The following is a 22,464-nucleotide window of genomic DNA, read 5'->3' as shown; positions in this document are numbered from 1 at the left end:
TCTTCCAACATGGGGTGACATTAACAGCCAATGACAGCAACTGACAATGGTCAATAGCACTCGGGTCTCCAAAGCAAGTGACATGATGCCACTGCACGGGAGCACGCATAAATAACTTTGCTCCAGTCAGTAGCGAGCCAGGGTGTGAATTGGACATGCAAAGCAGCAAAGATACTCCTTGCAAATGTTCTTCCCTTGGTACGGATGTAACATTGGATTTCAATGTGAAATTATTCGACCACGATGTAATATCCTGGAGTATTTCATTAACTGTGACATTTCTGGTTAAGTTTACATTTTATGATAACTATTTTTGCCTAAATAAGGAGTTCCATCATTACATTACCCCGTAGGGCAAAAGCGAATGAAACTATAGAAAAATATTAACTTATTTATATGTCAAGTGAAACTATGATTCCAAAGACAATTCCAAGTCTCAAACACCTATGACACTTATATACAGATTCAAGTGATGAATGGAAATCTGTACCAAGGCCAGCATTCAAACCCAGGTCTCCGATTCACTAGGCAGGTGTGCTAACCACGTCACAGCAGGTTTGCACAACCCGCCGGGACTACTTTATCACACTTACCACCTCGATCCAAATTCTCATTCACGCATCAACCCAACTGGTGAATGGGGGTTTCGATTGAAGAGGGAGGCGTGCTATGGTAGTTCGTGCAGTTGTACAAAGCCACTGTGCCACAATGGTGTACTGGTTAGCACATCTGCCTAGTGAGCACGAGATCCATGTCCCCGGCCTTTGTATAAATTTTTATTCACCACTTCAGTCTGCATATATGCATTATTTATGTTCTCAAAACCAACAATTATTTTTATTGCACACGTAGACAATCCTAAATATTTTATCAGATCACTATACACTTTTTCCACTTCAAGTTTTTGTCACAATGTGGAACACTGAACTTTCTATCCTGTTTATTTTTTTTTTTATTGGTATGCTACATTTGTAAATGGAGGTGTATTCTTGAAAGCACAAAATTGGATGTTCTGTATTTTCCTAGGTTTAAAGCTAGTTCCTTTGTGTAAATCCAGTTTGTAATGTTTACAGGTACATAATTTACAATTTTCCATGTTGATGCGTTTTGCTCAGCTTGAAACTAATGCTTGCATCAACAACAAAAATAACTAATTCTATCTCCTGTGTCAAAATTGCAGATTGTTAAATACAGTAAGAAAACCAATCTACATCTACACTTATACTCCATAAGCTACCGTACAGTGTGTGGTGGAGGGTACCTTATACTACTAGTCATTTCCTTTACTGTTCCACCGCAAACCAAGTGAGGGAAAAAGAATTCCGTACGAGCCCTAATTTCTCGTATATTATCTTTGTGGTCCTTATGCGCAATGTGTGCCCGTGGCAGTAGAATCGTTCCGCAGTCAGCTTCAAATGCCAGTTCTCTAAACCGATGAATGAATGCTGTTGATGCCCATGCAGTTAAAGTGGTATTCCGATACGTATTACTTGAGAACCAAATGCATCTGCATCTTGTTACTTAAATTGAACTAAACCAGACATGCTGAACCATGTATGCCATAAAAATTAATTTCTCTAATAGAATGCTAAGACTAACACAATCAAATTTCTCTGATAAGTCATAGAAGATATAAACTGGTGATAATTTATAAATAATATTATATGCTCCATGGACTTTGCCGTTGGTGGGGAAGCTTGCGTGCCTCAACGATACAGATAGCCGTACTGCAGGTGCAACCGCAACGGAGGGGTATCTGTTGAGATGCCAGACAAACATGTGGTTCCTGAAGAGGGGCAGCACCCTTTTCAGTAGTTACAGGGGCAACAGTCTGGATGATTGACTGATCTGGCCTTGTACCAAATGGTCTTTCTGTTCTACTACTGCGAACGGCTGAAAGGAAGGGGAAACTACAGCCGTAATTTTTCCCGAGGGCGTGCAGCTTTACTGTATGATTAAATGATGATGGCGTTCTCTTGGGTAAAATATTCCGGAGGTAAAATAGTCCCCATTCAGATCTCCGGGCGGGGACTACTCAAGAGGATGTTTTTATCAGGAGAAATAAAACTGGCGTTCTACGGACCGGACCGTGGAATGTCAGATCTCTTAATCGGGCAAGTAGGTTAGAAAATTTAAAAAGGGAAATGGATAGGTTAAAGTTAGATATAGTGGGAATTAATGAAGTTCGGTGGCAGGAGGAACAAGACTTTTGGTCAGGTGATTACAGGGTTATAAATACAAAATCAAATAGGGGTAATGCAGGAGTAGGTTTAATAATGAATAAAAAAATAGGAGTGCGGGTAAGCTACTACAAACAGCATAGTGAACGCATTATTGAGACCAAGCTAGACACGAAGCCCACGTCTACTACAGTAGTACAATTTATATGCCAACTAGCTCTGCAGAAATTGGTGAAATGTATGATGAGATAAAAGAAATTATTCAGGTAGTGAAGGGTGACAAAAATTTAATAGTCATGGGTGACTGGAATTCGAGTGTAGGAAAAGGGAGAGAAGGAAACGTAGTAGGTGAATATGTATTGGGGCTACGAAATGAAAGAGGAAGCCGCCTGGTAGAATTTTGCGCAGAGCATAACTTAATCATAGCTAATACTTGGTTTAAGAATCATGAAAGAAGGTTGTATACATGGAAGAACCCTGGAGATACTAAAAGGTATCAGATAGATTTAGGAACCAGGTTTTAAATTTTAAGACATTTCCAGGGGCAGATGTGGAATCTGACCACAATCTATTGGTTATGAACTGTAGATTAAAACTGAAGAAACTGCAAAAAGGTGGGAATTTAAGGATATGGAACCTGGATAAACTGAAAGAACCAGAGGTTGTGGAGAGTTTCAGGGAGAGCATAAGGGAACAATTGACAGGAATGGGGGAAAGAAACACAGTAGAAGAAGAATGGGTAGCTTTGAGGGATGAAATAGTGAAGGCAGCAGAGGATCAAATAGGTAAAAAGACGAGGGCTAGTAGAAACCCTCGGATAACAGAAGAAATATTGAATTTAATAGATGAAAGGAGAAAATATAAAAATGCAGTAAATGAAGCAGGCAAAAAGGAATACAAACGTCGCAAAAATTATATTGACAGGAAGTGCAAAATGGCTAAGCAGGGATGGCTAGAGGACAAATGTAAGGATGTAGAGGCTTATCTCACCAGGGGTAAGATAGATACTGCCTACAGGAAAATTAAAGAGACCTTTGGAGAAAAGAGAACCACTTGTATGAATATCAAGAGCTCAGATGGAAACCCAGTTCTAACCAAAGAAGGGAAAGCAGAAAGATGGAAGGAGAATATAGAGGGTCTATACAAGGGTGATGCACTTGAGGACAATATTATGGAAATGGAAGAGGATGTAGATGAAATGGGAGATATGATATCGTGTGAAGAGTTTGACAAAGTACTGGAAGACCCGAGTCGAAACAAGGCCCCCGGAGTAGACAACATTCCATTAGAACTACTGAGCCTTGGGAGAGCCAGTCCTGACAAAACTACCATCTGGTGAGCAAGATGTGAGACAGGCAAAATATCTTCAGACTTAAAGAATAATATAATAATCCCAATCCCAAAGAAAGCAGGTGTTGACAAATGTGAAAATTACAGAACTATAAGTTTAATAAGTCGCAGCTGCAAAATACTAACACGAATTCTTTACAGACGAATGGAAAAACTGATAGAAGCCGACCTCTGGGAAGATCAATTTGGATTCCGTAGAAATACTGGAACACGTGAGGCAATACTGACCTTATGACCTATCTTAGAAGAAAGATTAAGAAAAGGCAAACCTACTTTTCTAGCATTTGTAGACTTAGAGAAATGCTTTTGACAATGTTGACTGGAATACTCTCTTTCAAATTCTGAAGGTGGCAGGGGTAAAATACAGAGCGAAAGGCTATTTACAATTTGTACAGAAAGCAGATGGCAGTTATAAGAGTCGAGGGACGTGAAAGGGAAGCAGTGGTTGGGAAAGGAGTGAGACAGGGTTGTAGCCTCTCCCCGATGTTATTCAATCTGTATATTGAGCAAGCAATGAAGGAAACAAAAGAAAAGTTCGGAGTAGGTATTAAAATTCATGTGAAACAAAATAAAAACTTTGAGGTTTGCCGATGACATTGTAATTCTGTCAGACAGCAAAGGACTTTGAAGAGCAGTTGAACGGAATTGACAGTGTCTTGAAAGGAGGATACAAGGTGAACATCAACAAAAAAGCAAAATGAGGATAATGGAATGTAGTCGAATGAAGTCGGGTGATGCTGAGGGAATTAGATTAGGAAATGACACACTTTATCTACATCTACATCCACATCCATACTCCGCAAGCCACCTGACGGTGTGTGGCGGAGGGTACCCTGAGTACCTCTATCGGTTCTCCCTTCTATTCCAGTCTCTTATTGTTCGTGGAAAGAAGGATTGTCGGTATGCTTCTGTGTGGGCTCTAATCTCTCTGATTTTATCCTCATGGTCTATTCGCGAGATATACGTAGGAGGGAGCAATATACTGCTCGACTCCTCAGTGAAGTTATGTTCTCGAAACTTCAACAAGAGCCCGTACCAAGCTACTGAGCGTCTCTCCCGCAGAGTCTTCCACTGGAGTTTATCTATCATCTCCGTAATGCTTTCGTGATTACTAAATGATCCTGTAACGAAGCTCTCCGTTGGATCTTCTCTATCTCTTCTATCAACCCTATCTGGTACGGATCCCACACTGCTGAGCAGTAGTCAAGCAGTGGGCGAACAAGCGTACTGTAACCTACTTCCTTTGTTTTCGGATTGCATTTCCTTACGATTCTTCCAATGAATCTCAGTCTGGCATCTGCTTTACCGACGATCAACTTCATATGATCATTCCATTTTAAATCACTCCTAATGTGTACTCCCAGATAGTTTATGGAATTAACTGCTTCCAGTTGCTGACCTGCTATTTTGTAGCTAAATGATAAGGCATCTATCTTTCTATGTATTCGCAGCACATTACACTTGTCTACATTGAGATTCAATTGCCATTCCCTGCACCATGCGTCAATTCGCTGCAGATCCTCCTGCATTTCAGTACAATTTTCCATTGTTACAACCTCTCAATATACCACAGCATCATTTGCAAAAAGCCTCTGTGAACTTTCGATGTCATCCACAAGGTCATTTATGTATATTGTGAATAGCAACAGTCCTACGACACTCCCCTGCGGCACACCTGAAATCACTCTTACTTCGGAATTCTCCTCTCCATTGAGAATGACATGCTGCGTTCTGTTATCTAGGAACTCTTCAATCCAATCACACAATTGGTCTGATAGTCCATATGCTCTTACTTTGTTCATTAAACGACTGTGGGGAACTGTATCGAACGCCTTGCGGAAGTCAAGAAACATGGCATCTACCTGTGAACCCGTGTCTATCGCCCTCTGAGTCTCGTAGACAAATAGCGCAAGCTGGGTTTCACACGACTGTCTTTTTCGAAACCCGTGCTGATTCCTACAGAGTAGATTTCTAGTCTCCAAAAAAGTCATTATACTCGAACATAATACGTGTTCCAAAATTCTACGACTGATCGACGTTAGAGATATAGGTCTATAGTTCTGCACATCTGTTCGACGTCCCTTCTTGAAAACGGGGATGACCTGTGCCCTTTTCCAATCCTTTGGAAAGCTACGCTCTTCTAGAGACCTACGGTACACTGCTGCAAGAAGGGGGGCAAGTTCCTTCGTGTATTCTGTGTAAAATCGAACTGGTATCCCGTCAGGTTCAGCGGCCTTTGGTCTTTTGAGCGATTTTAATTGTTTCTCTATCCCTCTGTCGTCTATTTCGGTATCTACCATTTTGTCATCTGTGCGACAATCTAGAGAAGGAACTACAGTGCAGTCTTCCTCTGTGAAACAGCTTTGGAAAAAGACATTTAGTATTTCGGCCTTTAGTCTGTCATCCTCTGTTTCAGTACCATTTTGGTCACAGAGTGTCTGGACATTTTGTTTTGATCCACCTACCGCTTTGACATAAGACCAAAATTTCTTAGGATTTTCTGCCAAGTCAGTACACAGAACTTTACTTTCGAATTCATTGAACGCCTCTCGCATAGCCCTCCTCACACTACATTTCGCTTTGCTTAATTTTTGTTTGTCTGCAAGGCTTAGGCTATGTTTATGTTTGCTGTGAAGTTCCCTTTGCTTCCGCAGCAGTTTTCTAACTCTGTTGTTGTACCACGGTGGCTCTTTTCCATCTCTTACGATCTTGCTTGGCACATACTCATCTAATGCATATTGTACGATGGTTTTGAACTTTGTCCACTGATCCTCAACACTATCTATACTTAAGACAAAACTTTTGTGTTGAGCCGTCAGGTACTCTAATCTGCTTTTTGTCACTTTTGCTAAACAGAAAAATCTTCCTAACTTTTTTAATATTTCTATTTACGGCTGAAATCATCGATGCCGTAACCGCTTTATGATCACTGATTCCCTGTTCTGCGTTAACTGTTTCGAATAGTTCGGGTCTGTTTGTCACCAGAAGGTCTAATATGTTATCGCCACGAGTCGGTTCTCTGTTTAACTGCTCAAGGTAGTTTCCACATAAAGCACTTAAAAAAATTTCACTGGATTCTTTGTCCCTGCCACCCGTTATGAACGTTTGAGCCTCCCAGTCTATATCCGGCAAATTAAAATCTCCACCCAGAACTATAACATGGTGGGGAAATCTACTCGAAATATTTTCCAAATTATCCTTCAGGTGCTCAGCCACAACAGCTGCTGAGCCAGGGGGCCTATAGAGACATCCAATTACCATGTCTGAGCCTGCTTTAACTGTGACCTTCACCCAAATCATTTCACACTTAAAGTAGTAAAGGAGTTTTCCTATTTTGGGAGCAAAATAACTGATGGTCGAAGTAGAGAGGATATAAAATGTAGACTGGCAATGGCAAGGAAATCGTTTCTGAAGAAGAAAAATTTGTGAACATCAAGTATAGATTTAAATGTCAGGAAAGCGTTTCTGAAAGTATTTGTATGGAGTGTAGCCATGTATGGAAGTGAAACGGACGATAAATAGCTTAGACAAGAAGAGAATAGAAGCTTTCGAAATGTGGTGCTAGAGAAGAATGCTGAAGATTAGATGGGTAGATCACATTACTAATGAGGTATTGAATAGAATTGGGGAGAAGAGGGGCTTGTGGCACAAATTAACAGGAAGAAGGGATTGGTTGGTAGGACATGTTCTGAGACATCGAGGGATCACCAATTTAGTATTGGAGGGCAGCGTGGAGGGTAAAAATCGTAGAGGGAGACCAAGAGATGAATACACTAAGCAGATTCAGAAGGATGTAGGCTGCACTAGGTACTGGGAGATGACGAAGCTTGCACAGGATAGAGTAGCATGGAGAGCTGCATCAAACCAGTCTCACGACTGAAGACCACAACCACAACAACAACAACAACATGCTCAGTGAAAATATCGTTAGCTGCATCAGCTAACCTATACCTACAGGGTGAGTGACAACCCTTGGGTAAGTTATCTTTCAAAGTATCCAAGGAGTGATACTTTGTGACATCTGTCGAGACCTTGTTCAACTTAGAGGCTTAACAATGGCATGTTTTAAGTGCTCTGAGGGAAAAGGAAAAACAGAAATAAACCCACCAGACAAAATGTTGCTCAGAAATTAGGTTGGGTCTCTCATTCAGGATGAGAACTGAATGAATCCAGTCTGGTTATTGTACACAATGGATGTGCATTTACATGGGCCGTATTTTGTGGCAAGTTGTGGTCACAATAGTGTTGTCATCAAAACTAGTGCAATACATGGCAATATTGCAGTATGGCTTGGCAATATTGCTGACAGAGCAGGCTGTTGTAGACAGTTTCTGAGGTGTCCACCGAGGATGGAGAATGATTCGTATGGCCGGGCTGTACCTATCTCTGCCCTTATCAGTAAATACCTCCTCCTCACTCTCAGCCCTGCTTCCTCTTTCTTGAAACAAAACTGCTGCAGTACCTGGTCACATAATCTGAGCACTGAAAAAGTTAAAAAGTCAGAGTACGAATGTAGAGGCAATATTTCTGTTGTGTAGAAGAATTCAGAAATAAGCCAACAAAATTTATAAATACATCTACAGCCAGACCTACAGAACAGATAGTAATATATACATAGAAAAGGATTTTCTCACTGATACTGTCATGGTACAGGTAAAAGTGGCTTGGGTAAGTATAAAGCAAATGCAGTGAAATTATAGAAATGAGAGCTGAAACAGAGTTACTACACATTTACAATGAAAAATACATTTACAGAAGATGTTGAAAGTGGCCCCCTGCAACATCAATACACAGCTGTTCATGTGTAAGCCACTCAGCTATACCCAGAGTAAAATTTGAATGTTGACGGTGACAACTTCAATGCTGATGTCTTTCAGTTTCAGTATTGTATGTGGATCTGTCTCTTAGACCTTGCTCTTCATGTGTCTCCATCTGAAAAATTTGCACAATTTTAGATCAGGCGAACACAGTGGCCACCGTAAATGTTTGCTGACAATTTGTTCCTCAGTGAAAACATCGTAGACTCATTTCACTGTTACACGACATGTGGCACATTGCCCCATCTTGCTGGAAGCAAGAGTTTTGTCTTTCATATTCAATGAGTTGACCACAAAATGTGTCAAAATTTTCATATAAGCAACTGTGTCGAGGATAATAGCAAACAATATTGTTCAGTGATTCACGTTCCTGTCACACTGCACCAAATGCTGATTTTTTTCATCACAGAGTGGTTGCTGACACACTATGTTAGGATTCTCTGTTGCCCAATACCTCACGTTCTGTGAATTCACATGGCCAGAAAGAGGAAACCGTGTTTCATCACTCATGATCTAATGGAAAGGGTCTAACAAACCTCATTTATGTTATTCAAAAGCCATGTGCAGTAATCTACTGGTTTCTGACCGTCATCCTCCCCTATTACTGCACAACCGTCACACGATATGGCTTCAAATTAAGACTTTTCAATGTTTGCTAGCAACTCCTCCAACTTATGTGCACCTGTTGGGCCAATTCGTGTGTAGACTTCTTTGGGCTCTGAATAATTCTTCAGCGAATGTCTGCAATAACAATTCTTATGTTAACTGAAGGAATTCTTCGTCCTTTAACATTTTGCACAGGTCTGTACAGGTGTCAATTTTTATACAGACTATTGCCCTCTTTGCTGGTAGTCCTCTATCTGGATACTTCACCCCTAAAATTTTGCTCATATCCTTAATTGAACCTGTTCCACAATTTTAATTCTTTCTTCTATCAAGAAAGTCATTTTGCAGACCGCAAAGAGAAATATCTAACTTCACTGATGAAATAAACAAATGCTGATAGCAGAATGCTAACAATCTATTACCATATAAAACTGTATTGTTGTAGCTGTTTACTCTCTTTCAGAAGTCGAAATATTGCATTCACAATCAAAGGGAAGGTGAGCTATTTTCAACTGTGCCGCCCCGTATAAAAAGGTGGGATACGCGCGTGTTTTTTGCTCTCCGACAGTTTGGCACTCTCAGATAGCACTCGCAGAATTGTTTACAATAAGAAATCTCAACCTCTGCAGTCCACGAAGGCCCAATGGTATCGACCAGCCACCGTGTCATCCTCAGCCCACAGGCATCACAGGATGCAGATATGGAGCGGCGTGTGGCCAGCACACCACTCTCCCGGCCGTATGTCAGTTTACAAGACTGAAGCTGCTACTTTCAGTCAAGTAGATCCTCAGTTTGCATCACAAGGGCCGAGTGCACCACACTTGCCAACAGCAATCGGCAGAGCGGGTAGTTACCCTTCCAAGTGCTAGCCCAGCCCCGACTGTGCTTAATTTCACTGATCTGATGGGAACCAATGTTAGCACTGCAGCAAGGCCACAGGCAACTGTTTACACTAGCAGCGAATTTTTGTTTATAGTTACTGCCCAATTGTTGCTTGTGAGTACTTTCTGTAGCTTTTTTTTGTTTTGTTTTAGTTTTAGGGCGCAAAACTGCTATGGTCATTAGGGCCCGGTCCGTGACTCAGGAAACAATAGAAACCGAAAATGGAAAACAGCAGAAATGGGAACGAAACTCAAAAACTTGGAGAAACTAAAAGCAGAAAGAAGGCTTAAAAATCCACTACAGAAAGGGGTTGGTGGTCCCCAAAAAAAGCTTCAAATGACTGATGTCATTTCACTGTCACTAATAAACTCGAGAACGCGATCGGCTGAGCGTGTATCATCAGCTAAAATTGACGATGTATCAGGCGACAGCTGGAGACTGGCGCGTAACGGAGTAAAATAGGGGCACTCAATTAAAAGGTGTCTTACCGCCCACAGCTGAGAGCAGTGGGGACAGAGTGGGGGAGGATCGCCGCTTAAAAGATGTCTATGGCTAAAAAGACAGTGCCCTATCCGGAGTCTAGTTAAAATTACCTCCTCCCGACGACGCGTTCGGGAGGAAGAGGTCCAAGCACAAGGAAGAGCTTTCACGTCCCGCAATTTATTATGGGGAAGTGTCGACCAATGTGCGTACCATAAAAGAACAACTCGACGACATAAAACGCTCCGTAGATCGGTGAAGGGAATCGACTGAATAGCTGGCCGAAGAAGAGAGACTGCAGCCGTGGCCGCTATATCGGCCGCCTCATTCCCACAGATACCAGCGTGTTCCGGGAGCCAGAGGAACGCCACCGAAACGCCCCATGTGGAGCAAGCGCAGACAGTCCTGAATCCGGTGGACCAGAGGGTGGACAGGGTAAAGAGCTTGGAGACTGAGGAGAGAGCTGAGAGAATCTGAGCAAATAACATACCGTATCCGCTGATGGCGGCGGATGTAGTGGACAACCTGGAGAACAGCGTAAAGCTCCGTAGTATAAACCGAACACTGGTCGGGAAGCCGAAATTGATTTGGGGTGTCGCCAACAATATAGGCACTCCCTACACCTAACGATGTTTTCGAGCCATCAGTGTAAATAAATGTGGCTTCCTTCATTTGTGCACAGAGCAGAAAATGCCCGACGATAAACAAGTGAAGGGGTACCATCCTTGGGACAGGTCACGGAGCAGGCAGATCCGGGGACGGAGCCAAGGCGGTGCTGTACCCCAAGTTGTCAAGGTGGTTTTAGGAAAGCGGAAGGAAAGAGAATGGAGCAGTTTACGGAAGCGGACTCCCAATGGTAGTAGGGAGGAAGGGCTACCTGCATACCCTACATCCAAGGAGGCGTCGAAAAAAATGTCATGGACAGGATTAGCAGGCATGGAAGACAGATGGCTAGCATAACGACTTAGAAGGCCTGCTCGCCGATTAGACAGCAGAGGTTCAGCAGTCTCAGCATAAAGGCTTTCCACAGGGTTGGTGTAAAAAGCTCCAGACACTAAACGTAATCCACGGTGGTGGATAGAGTCGAGACAACGAAGAATAGACGGCCGAGGAGAGGAGTAGACTATGCTTCCATAATCCAATTTCGAGCGCACTAAGGCGCGATAGAGGCGGAGAAGGACCACTCGGTCCGCTCCCCAGGAGGTACCATTCAGGACACGGAGGGTGTTGAGGGATCGCAGACAGCGAGCCGAAAGATAGGAAACGTGGGAGGACCAGCACAGTTTTCTGTCAAACATAAGACCCAAGAATTTAGCGACGTCTGAAAACGGAAGGTTGACAAGTCCTAGATGTAAGGAGGGTGGAAGAAACTCCTTACGTCGCCAAAAATTAACACAAACGGTCTTACTGGGAGAAAAACGGAAGCCGGTTTCGATGCTCCAAGAGTGGAGGCGATCGAGACATACTTGAAGACGTCGTTCAAGAAGGCTGGTCCGTTGAGAGCTGTAGTAGATCGCAAAATCATCCACAAAGAGGCAGCCCGAGACATCAGGAAGAAGACAATCCATAATTGGATTTATGGCAATGGCAAACAGTACAACACTTAGCACGGAGCCCTGGGGTACCCCGTTTTCTTGGGAGAAAGTACGGGAGAGGGTAGTGTTCACCCGCACTCTAAATGTGCGCTCTGCCATAAATTCGCGAAGAAAAAGGGGCAGCCGACCTCGAAAGCCCCCAAGAGAACAATGTGCGGAGGATGCCTGTCCTCCAACAGGTATCATATGCTCTCTCCAGATCAAAAAATATTGCTACTGTTTGGCGTTTCCGGAGAAAATTGTTCATGATATAAGTGGAGAGAGCAACAAGATGGTCAACTGCAGAACGATGCTTTTGGAACCCGCATTGGGCAGTTGTTAAAAGACTGCCGGACTCCAGCCACCAAGCTAAACGGCAATTCACCATACACTCCAAAACCTTACATACACTACTCGTGAGAGAAATGGTGCGATAGCTAGAGGGGAGATGTTTGTCCTTTCCAGGTTTCGGAACAGGAATGACTATAGCTTCCTGCCATCGTCTGGGAAAAGTACTGTCGGCCGAAATTCGATTATTAAGGCGAAGGAGGTAACGCAGACTATGGGTTGATGAATGCAGCAACATTTGGACGTGGACACCATCCAGTCCTAGGGCGGAGGAGCGAGAAAAAAAGAGTGCATGTTGGAGTTCCCGCACGGAGAAAACAGTATTATAGCTTTCGCGATTTTGAGAGAAGAAAGCAAGAGGTTGCACTTCCGCTGCACGTTTCTTCGGGAGAAACACTGGCGAGTAATTTGAAGAGCTCTAAATCCCAGAAAAGTTTTGACCCAATGAGTTAGAAATTGCGACGGGGTCCACTAATGTATCATGCGCGACGGTGAGCCCAGAGACTGGGGAGAAACTAGGCGCGCCTGATAACCGTCGAATCCAACTCTAAACTTCCGAGAAGGGAGTGAAGGTGTTAAATGAGCTAATAAAGAATTTCCAGCCTGCCTTCTTGCTATCACGGATGACGCGACGGCATCGTGCACGGAACTGCTTATAGCAGATACAGTTGGCCAAAGTAGGATGGTGGCGGAAAACACAAAGAGCACGTCGCCGCTCACGTATTGCGTCATGGCATGCCTCGTTCCACCAAGGAACTGGGGGGGGTGCCGTGGCAATTCGGAGGTGCGTGGTATTGAACGTTCCACAGCTGTAAGAATAACATTGGTAAGATGTGTGACCTCATGGTCGACGCTAGGAAAGTGACGGTCATCGAATGTCGCTAGAGACGAAAAAAGTGTCCAATCGGCTTGGGCAAACTTCCAGCGTCGCGGGCGCATATATGGCAGTTGAGGCAGCAGTCTAAGGACGTGTGTATCATCAAGGGCGAACCATTCGAAGCGCCGAGCTAGCGGAACAGTACCGACCGAAAAGTCCAAATGAGAGAAATTTGTTGTGGAGGCAGAAAAAAGTGTAGGGACCCCAGTGTTGAGGCAAACTAGATCCGCTTGGTGGGAGACGTCTACCAATAGTGAGCCACGTGGACAAAGATGTAGAAATCCCCAAAGCGGGTGGTGGGCATTGAAGTCCCCAACCAGCAAATAGGGGGGGGGGGGGGGGGGGTGGAAGCTGACCAAGAAGATGAACGAGATTAGCTCGTGCCATTGGTGTGGACGATAGAATGTATACAGTACAAAGAGAAAAGGTATATTCAGAAAGGGAAAGATGGACAGCGACAGCTTGGAAGGAAGTGTTTAAGGGGATTGGGTGATAATGGAGAGTATCATGGAGAAGAATCGTGAGTCCTCCATGTGCTGGAGTGCCTTCAACAGAGGGGAGATCAAATCGGACGGACTGAAAATGGGGGAGAACAAAGCAGTCATGGGGACGCAGCTTTGTTTCCTGAAGACAGAAGATGACCAGTGAGTAGGATCGTAAGAGGATTGACAATTCATCCCGATTGGCTCGAATGCCACGGATATTCCAGTGGATAATGGACACAGGGTGAACAGAAAATGGAGGAATGTGACCAAGGTTGCCGTCAACTCAACGACTGCTCAGAGTTTGCGACCGACAGCATGGAATGGCATTCAGCAGAAGGCAGAAGATCCTGATCCATAGATTGTTCAGGAGCAGCTCCTGCCACCAGCGATCGGCCGGTTGATCGGCCGCCAGCAGTGCGCCTCGGCGACACAGAAGACGGCCGAGGGCAATTTCCGCCAGGTGGTGCTGTAGATGAGACACGCCTTGGCGGAGAAGGAGATGAACTGGGTTTCTTATTAGCCTTCTTGGAAACATGTTTAGATGGAGGAGGAACCGATGGTTGTGAAGTTGGGGTACGTAAAAAATCTTCACGGGTATGCTCCTTTTTCGAAGTCTTGGTGTCTGACTTTTGGGCTCGAGATTTAGCAGAACCCGATGTAGGGTGAGCCATAGAGTGGGCAGGCGAAAGTGGGGAGGTTGAACGGGCGATCTTTGCACTGGGCGATCGGACGACCGTGGCACTAAAGGCGAGGTTGCAAGTCTGCGTGGCCGCCTCCTTTGTTGGCCGAGGAGAAGCAAGGACAGAGCTGTATTTTCCTGTCTGAGGCACAGTGGGCTGTCGACTGGCGAATAATTTTCGAGCAGCAAAGGTCGACACCTTTTCCTTCACTCTTATTTCCTGGATGAGCTTTTCGTCCTTAAAAACGGGGCAATCTCGAGAGGAAGCAGCGTGGTCACCCATACAGTTGATGCAGCGAGGGGACGGAGGTGGACAAGCACCCTCATGGGCATCCTTGCCACACGTAGCACATTTGACCAGATTGGAACAGGACTGGCTGATGTGATTGAACCGCTGACACCGATAGCAACGCGTAGGGTTTGGGACGTAAGGGCGAACGGAAATTATCTCATAGCCTGCTTTGATTTTCGATGGGAGTTGAACTTTGTAAATGTAAAGAAGACAGAGCGGGTTGGAATGATGTTCGTCTCAACCCTTTTCATAACTCTATGAACAGCCATTACGCCCTGGTCGGACAGGTAGTGCTGAATTTCCTCGTCAGACAATCCGTCGAGGGAGCGTGTATAAACGACTCCACATGAGGAATTTAAAGTGTGGTGTGCTTCAACCCAGACAGGGAAGGTGTGGAGCAGTGAAGTACGCAGCAATTTTTGTGCCTGGAGGGCACTGACTGTTTCTAACAACAAGGTTCCATTCCGTAATCTGGAACAAGACTTTACAGGACCTGCAATTGCGTCGACACCTTTCTGAATAATGAAATGGTTGACCGTTGAGAATTCGTGACCTTCGCCAGACCAAGAAACAACAAGAACTGTGGCAACAATGGAAGAACTGTCTGGGGGTGAGACTCAGTGAACTTACACTTGTGAGCTGACATAGTAGAAGATGATGAAACCACTGCGGAAGTATCCCCATGATTACCAGCGTCTCCGATGGCGCGCTCCTTCCTTGTGGGGGCCCTCTGAGGGCACTCCCGCCTTAGGTGATTGTTCACACCTCAGGTCACACCTCCCGACAAACGGACGGAGGGACCAATCGGCACTTTCGGAAGGTATCAGCTCGGGTAATCACCCCTCCCTGGGCCTGGCCGTTACCAGGGGGTACGTACGTGTCCTACCTGTCTACCCGGGGCGGAGAATTACGCGTTACCCCGTCACCGGCTACGCATGGAAATGTGTGGGTCAGCCGTCAGACACGCACAGGGAGGAAAAAAGAGAAAGGGAAAGGAAAGAAGAGAGGTCTCAAATGCCGCAGCGGAGAAAATGGCAAAGAGAAGAGGTAAGGAAAAGGACAAAGGAAGGACTAAGACTTGCAAGCGGAGAAAGCAAAGATTTTGTTACAGTTTCGAGCATCCGTCTCCGGACGTAGGCAGGCACAAAACATACTCCCAGAGGGGGAGAAAGGGAAGGGAAGGAAAGAGGCGGAGGTGTGTGGGGGGGGGGGGGGGGCGCCAAGATGGGGGATGGTGTAATGTAATTAACTGTCGGAGATAAAGTTTATCCCATGCGAAAAGTAAGATGCCCACAGTAAAGAGCTAAGGTAACTTCATTATGTTGCCAGAAAGTGTGTAATTTATTTAATTATGAATATTTTCTTTTATGATAAATAATGGATTTGTTTGAGATGTTAAATGTTGTATATTTATATGTATTTATTTATATGTATCTTTGGAGTTTATTAAGGTCAGTAGACCAAAGAATCTAGAATGCAGGAATGTCTGCAACTTCCGGGTACATTTTGGCTTGCCTGCCACTTCTTTGTCGGTATTGGAGGGAGATGGACGTGTTTACGTGACCAGTACAGTATAATGCATTTAGATTATCAATCAATGTACATAGTGAAAATGTTGTAGTTACTAAACAAAAAGTACGAATAAATATAATTTTTAGCTGAAAGTATTTCGGATCTGGTAGTGTTTATTTCAAACAAGAAGAAAACCCAGGCCATGCTTGATGGAGTAATTATTTTTGCAGACAAAACTTCGAAAACCCCTAGACAAACGAGATCTGCAGTGTGTAATCTTTCAGCAGCTACTAATAAATAAGTCTTGCTGAAATTGTGCTGGAACTACTCGTATTATTCTCAATACACGTGGTGCGAATGTGGTCCTACCACAATATACCGCATGAGATTCCACAATCATTCAGTTATCAAGAAACGAGATAGGTAACAACCAGTACAATGGGGAAGGATGCGGAAAGGGAAGGTATGCAGCCCGGAAAGGAAGGAAGGCCACATTAGCTCGGGGTCCCGTGCTCGCTACGCACGTATCCACAAAAGAGTTGTGGACCCCCAGGGGGCCACTTGAAGTGTGTGGTCTGGCATTGTCACGCTGCAGGAAAACATTTCCCTTTTCCTTTCCGACCATTGTTAGCTGTCGTTTCAGAGTTCGCAGCATTGTGATGTAACGCTCTGAATTTATTGTTGCTCCACGATCAACAAAACCAACACGGGTAACACCGTCTGCATCCTAGAACACTGTGGCCATAATTTTTGCAGTGAGGGCCACATCTTTAATTTCTTTTCTGGAGCAAGTCTGTGTCGATATTCCACAGACTGACGTTTTGTCTCCAGGTCGTAATTGTGTACCCACGTTTCACCTCCTATCACAATTGAATGGAGAAAGGAATCACCTTCATTCTTTTAACGTGAGAGGAGTTCCTGGCAAATTTCAAGTCTGAACTTTCATTTCACGAGTCAGCATCCGGGGTATCCATCGTGCACAGATCTTCTGATAGCCAAGCAAAGCAATAACGTGACCCACACATTCTTGTGAAATGCTGATTGTGCTTGCAATTTCTCTGAGTGATACGATGATTGTCCTGAATCAATCTGTCAACATTTTGCTTGTGAAACTCTGTGGTTGCTGTCACAGGACGTTCAACTCTGTCACGCAGGTTAGATGTTCCCACCTGAACACCTTTAAACTTACGCGCACAGTACTCAAATCAGCACAATCACCATAAACTGTTTTCATTCTCTGATGAATCTCCTTTGGGGTGGCACCTTCTGCTGTCAAGAATTCAATGATTGCACGTTGCTTAGATCGCACTGACTGACCATTTGTGCAAGGTTCCATACTTTACACTGTAACAAAACAACCGTTCAATGCTAAGGCTTCCCACCAACTGGAGCTGTAGAGAAGAGGCTACTGAACAAGCCCATACCTGCCGCATACCAATGCTGCCAACTGTTGAAGAGTTACAAAGGTGGAGGCATTACTTTTCAGTCAACCCTCATATTTTAAATTGCATTATAAATTAAGGTGGAGGGTAACTGTTAGTAACTTGACAAAGCCAACTACTGTTATGTCCTGACAGTAACTAATTCTTATTAAGGCATGCGTATTACACATATTTGATTTCAACATATGGTTTACAACTGGCACTGGTTAAAGTAGGTGTTGCCCAGGTCCCATTGCAAGTTGCAGGATGTACTATTTCTTTATTTAAAAAAAAAAAAATAAAATAAAAATAAACAGTGTCTAGGAGCATTGACAATTTCCAGTCAGTACTACTTCCACTGTTTCATGTAAGTGAAGGAAAATCATGGAACAATCAGCAACAAGAGTGTTTTAAGAGATTATAACACAAACAATAAGGAAAACAGACATGCCAAGCTCTCCACGACACAGGATAATTTTCCATCGGTGGCTATTAAAATGTTCAGTCATTCACAAACTGTAATGCAGTAGACGGAATTGTTGAAACCAGAAGGAAAGTTCTCAAACTAACCAAAAGCACTATACAGTTTGAACATATTCTTTGACACAAAACAGCAAACTGGACTGCCTAAACAATGCACTACTGCACAAAAAATGTTTTGTGAAAACGTACTTGTAAAAAAAAGTGTTGTTAAATATTGCTAATTTGCTGTAATCTTATAACTAAATGTTTGTGTAATCTTAACTTTGCAATAATGGCAAGTTGCAACTCACAAATAACATATCTATGGTGGTAATAAATAAATTGTAATAAAAGCAATACTCATGTACTGACATATCAGCATCATTCTGTGTAAATTCAACCTAGGCATATTACCCATTATCTCATATTAGAATGGAACTTAAACTCTTCCTCCCTACAGAGTTAAGTCAGCATACCAGATTTAAGAATTTTATCTTCCTTCATTTTCATTTTATAGCATTTCAAATTTTGGAGGTTTCTAACTTGCTACTATTTTGAAATTAAATCACACTTTTTTTTTTATACTTTATCCAAATATGTCTTGAAATTTGGTGGTTATATGTTCTAACAATAAGACAAGGATTGCAAACAAAATTACCTAATACCATTAAATAAACTGAACATGGGGAGAAAAATTATTAACTCCCATTTTTCTGTTTCACTTTGTAGAAAAACTATTGTTCACCATTACCCTGATTATCACAGGAAAGGCACGGGATAATCTCCAAAGTCTGTTTTCAAAGTAACGGCAAAAGCATGGGCTATCACAGGGCAAAATAAAATTCCTGAAGTTATTATTTCTGTGTGGTTTCTTTTCCACTCTGTTGGAAATTTTGGGTCTGCTTTTGTATTAGTTTGTCTCAAGATCTGTTACTGTTAAAATACTTATACAAATAATTACATGGAATTTTGTCTTTATGTTTTTAGTAACTAATATTTTGACACAAAGGAATTACAAACATTGGCTGTGAGTGGGCATCGATTTAAATCACTGGGGAATTTGTGCCGGAATAAGAGTAACCCATGTCTCCTGCTTACTAGGCAAAAGCACTGACCACCGTGCCATTCGGACAGTTGTCATTGCAACTGCATGGACTAGCTTAGCATGTGCCCATCAGACCTTAATTCCTAACTTATCCACACACTATGAATGTAGTTCCATTTGCCCAGTTTCCATATGAGTTCGAGTAGGTGTGTGTTCATAATGAAGTGATTCATTGGTCATCCTCACCTGAATTATACAATAAGCTGAGAATTTTTGGTGTGACTGGAGGCAAGCTACTATAGTCCACGCAGTTGTGATGACCTCTGTGTCCAGGTGGCCCAGCAGTCAGCACATCCGCCTAGTAAGCAGGAGACCCGAGTTCAACTCCCAGTCCGGCACAAATTTTCAATTTTCCCCATTGATTAAGATCAATGCCTGTTCATAGCCAATGTCAATTCCTGTGTGTCTTAATTCACAGTGGCTGCTGAATCAAAATGGTGTGTTCTTCAAAAGTGTCCAAAAGAACAGTTAACCATATTTATATATACTAATATTTTGTTTAAAAGCAATGGTAGTAATGGTAACAAAAGTTATGTAGTGTTGAAAAAATGCATCTTGGTAACCACATTTCCTGGCACAACAACTCTCTAGATACAACTTTCACAGGAGTAGGGTGCTAAGCTTTGCAACTGTACACACTTGATGCTACAAAATAAAACCAGCAGGAGATGAAATGCTGAAATTTGTTCTGTTAACTTATCACTGCAGGGAGAACAAATAAGCCAGGTTTGATCAAAATATCAGATGCTAGGTGAGAAAATGCCTTTTTCTATTAAACTGAGATGGAATGACCCTACATAACATTTCATACGGCAGGATCTGTACCTTCTGCACAAGGTCTTCAAAAGCCATCTGTACCCCTTCGCGCGTCTTGGCACTGGATTCTATGAACAGTGTTGCGTGCCTCCGGGCGAAGCTCAGGCCTTCCTCTTTCGTCACTTCGCGCCGCTCTTGTTCCTGGAATCGACAATAAACTTGTTCACTGGCCGTAGTAAGCTAAACAAATTATCACAGAAGAGGAACACTGCTTCCAGATTCCTATAAATATTGGACACTTTCTGCACAATGAATTCCCAAACAGAAGAGAACATCAATATTATTAAATAACATTTCAGTTTATTTAGCATACAGTACTGAAGTTTGTATAGAAGCTAGACAAATCTTCAAAATAAAACTAAAAGTACATAGATCAAAGCCATCAATGAGGTCATTCAATAGTTAAATAAATGCACAAAATACCCTAGCAAAAGTCTCTGGACACCCCCTATATAATGTGGAATTACCCACACAATGTGTCTAGAGATGGACCCACCAGTATAAAAGCTGGTGGACTAACAGCAGAATGGGTCAGTCAGGAGAGTTCAGTGATTTTGTACTTTGACTACCGTATTTACTCGAATCTAAGCCGCACTTTTCTTCCGGTTTTTGTAATCCAAAAAACCGCCTGCGGCTTAGAATCGAGTGCGAAGTAAGCAGAAGTTCTGAAAAATGTTGGTAGGTGCTGCCACAACTAACTTCTGCCGTCGAAAGGGTCAAATATGTAGCGCTACACAGGCATGCTTGCAGGCACAAAGATAAATACTGGCGACAAAACCTCTGCGTCAGTAAATAAATTTAAAAAAGGTGGAAGACTGGCTTTTTCTCCGCCCCGACTTTCGACCACTACATTTTCATACATTATCCGATGAAGTAAGTACAAATTCCGCATTGTTCATCTTCGAATGTAGCAGCATTATCAATGTACTATGAAAAACCAAGTGGAAAGACCGTTTGGGATGTTTGTCAATATGGCCAACTCTACGTTCTGAATTTTTTCCTACCTGTGACAAGAGATGGTTGCTAATAGGAACTTTTATGAACTGTGAATCACCACGAGAATAATACGAACATAAACATTTTGCCATGTATTCTTTCATGTTTGCTGCTATCTCATTTAAATCCTGTCTGCCTAATAAACTACGAAACTAGTGAGAGAGAACAGCAAACGCGGAAGAATATAAATATGTCATGTCATGTTTATATTCGTATTATTCTTATGCCACATAGTGATGCAGTCAGAAATGAAGCACGGCAATTGACTAGATTTTTAAATCTAAGATGACTTATTTCTGTGAAGAATGTAATGTACAAAAGAGGCGTCTGCAAAGATTTTCAAACAGAGAAAAATTTTAGCTAAACTCTCGTTCAGAACATCTTCTACCATACGCAGTCTATTATTTGGTTCTTGTTGATCATTATCAAAGAAAGCAGTAGTGTAAGTAACAACAAATAGTCTCTTGCCATTGTTTCGCTGGTGAGATGATTCCCCTCTTTTTTTATTGTAAGCGGCGGTAGCGCGCACAAAAGCAAGTCGTGCCGCGAGCGGCGGCAGTTCGTAAACACACCGTATCAGAATGCGACAAACAATGCATGAACCAGTACAATAATGCATTTTCAGCTTAGAGTGACGTAAACACTTATAACAAAGATAACAGCACTTATCAGATCAAAGAAAAATAAGCAATCGATTCAAACAAGACGAAGCACGTGAAAAAGGAAGGGTACCAGTATAAATATGGACGGAGCGCCTGACACATAGCAATGGCTACCTGGTAAAGCATAAGTGCTAAGTTTAAGTGCTAAGCTTACGACTCTAACCGAACTACTGTAGGTGTATAGTCATTCATTCGACCTAAATTGTGTCTCATATTACAATGGACCAAATTTGTTTCGATTTGGAGGTGTGGCCTAAAACTTTTCTCTCTCCTTGAATTTCGAGTCTCAAATTTCAGGTGCAGCTTAGATTCGAGTAAATACGGTAGTCATTTGATGTCACCTGAGTAACAACTCCATCTGGGACAAGCTGCCTTCCAAAGCTGCCAAAGTCAAGTTCAGTGATGTGTGTGTAGCAAATCTTCAGTCAAATTGATCTTTGCCTGCTTCGCACACAGTCATTGTGTATTGGCACTGTACTGTTAGAATTTAATTCTGGTTCTTTTACTGTATTTTCGTAACATGTACGACATGTAGTGTTGGATTTGTAATAACATTTCGACTGCTGTGAGCATGGTCCTGGACTCTTAACTGGTTGGTGAGTAAAATATACAAGTCAGCATTACTGGCACACATTTCTGATATGGACTGGCCTGCCCTGAGCCCAACCTGAACCCAAACTTGTGAAGAGAATCAGTCATTTGTTCAATTAATATTTACATCAACGTAGCATCCAATGATGTGTGTGCGCTCATAGAAAGTAATTTTTGCTAACAGAGTTAAGCATTCTGACTTACTTTTGTCAAATGGACAAGTATCCACAACATTCTCTCAAACAACAATGTGATGATTGTTGCACAGACCCTGTAAGTTTTTATACAGAGATGGAAAAATTTTAAAATAAAAGTGTAGCTGACTATCA

General features: G+C 42.8%; 1 protein-coding gene across 2 annotated transcripts in view; it reads right to left on the bottom strand.

Moving 5' to 3' along the window:
• The window catches only part of LOC126213457 (ras-related protein Rab-18-like), a 289,633-nt gene that overhangs the window by 251,930 nt on the left and 15,239 nt on the right, over nt 1-22,464 (bottom strand). For both annotated transcript variants that reach the window (XM_049941229.1, XM_049941228.1), the window contains one exon: nt 19,896-20,027. In XM_049941229.1, coding sequence (XP_049797186.1) covers nt 19,896-20,027 — 132 coding nt within the window. The remainder of the gene's footprint in view (nt 1-19,895; nt 20,028-22,464) is intronic.

Source organism: Schistocerca nitens, chromosome 11, assembly GCF_023898315.1.
Source record: "Schistocerca nitens isolate TAMUIC-IGC-003100 chromosome 11, iqSchNite1.1, whole genome shotgun sequence".
Classification (NCBI taxonomy): Eukaryota; Metazoa; Arthropoda; class Insecta; order Orthoptera; family Acrididae; genus Schistocerca; species Schistocerca nitens.
The sequence above is the reverse complement of the archived record's forward strand: the minus strand, read 5'-3'. Positions and strand labels throughout refer to the sequence as shown.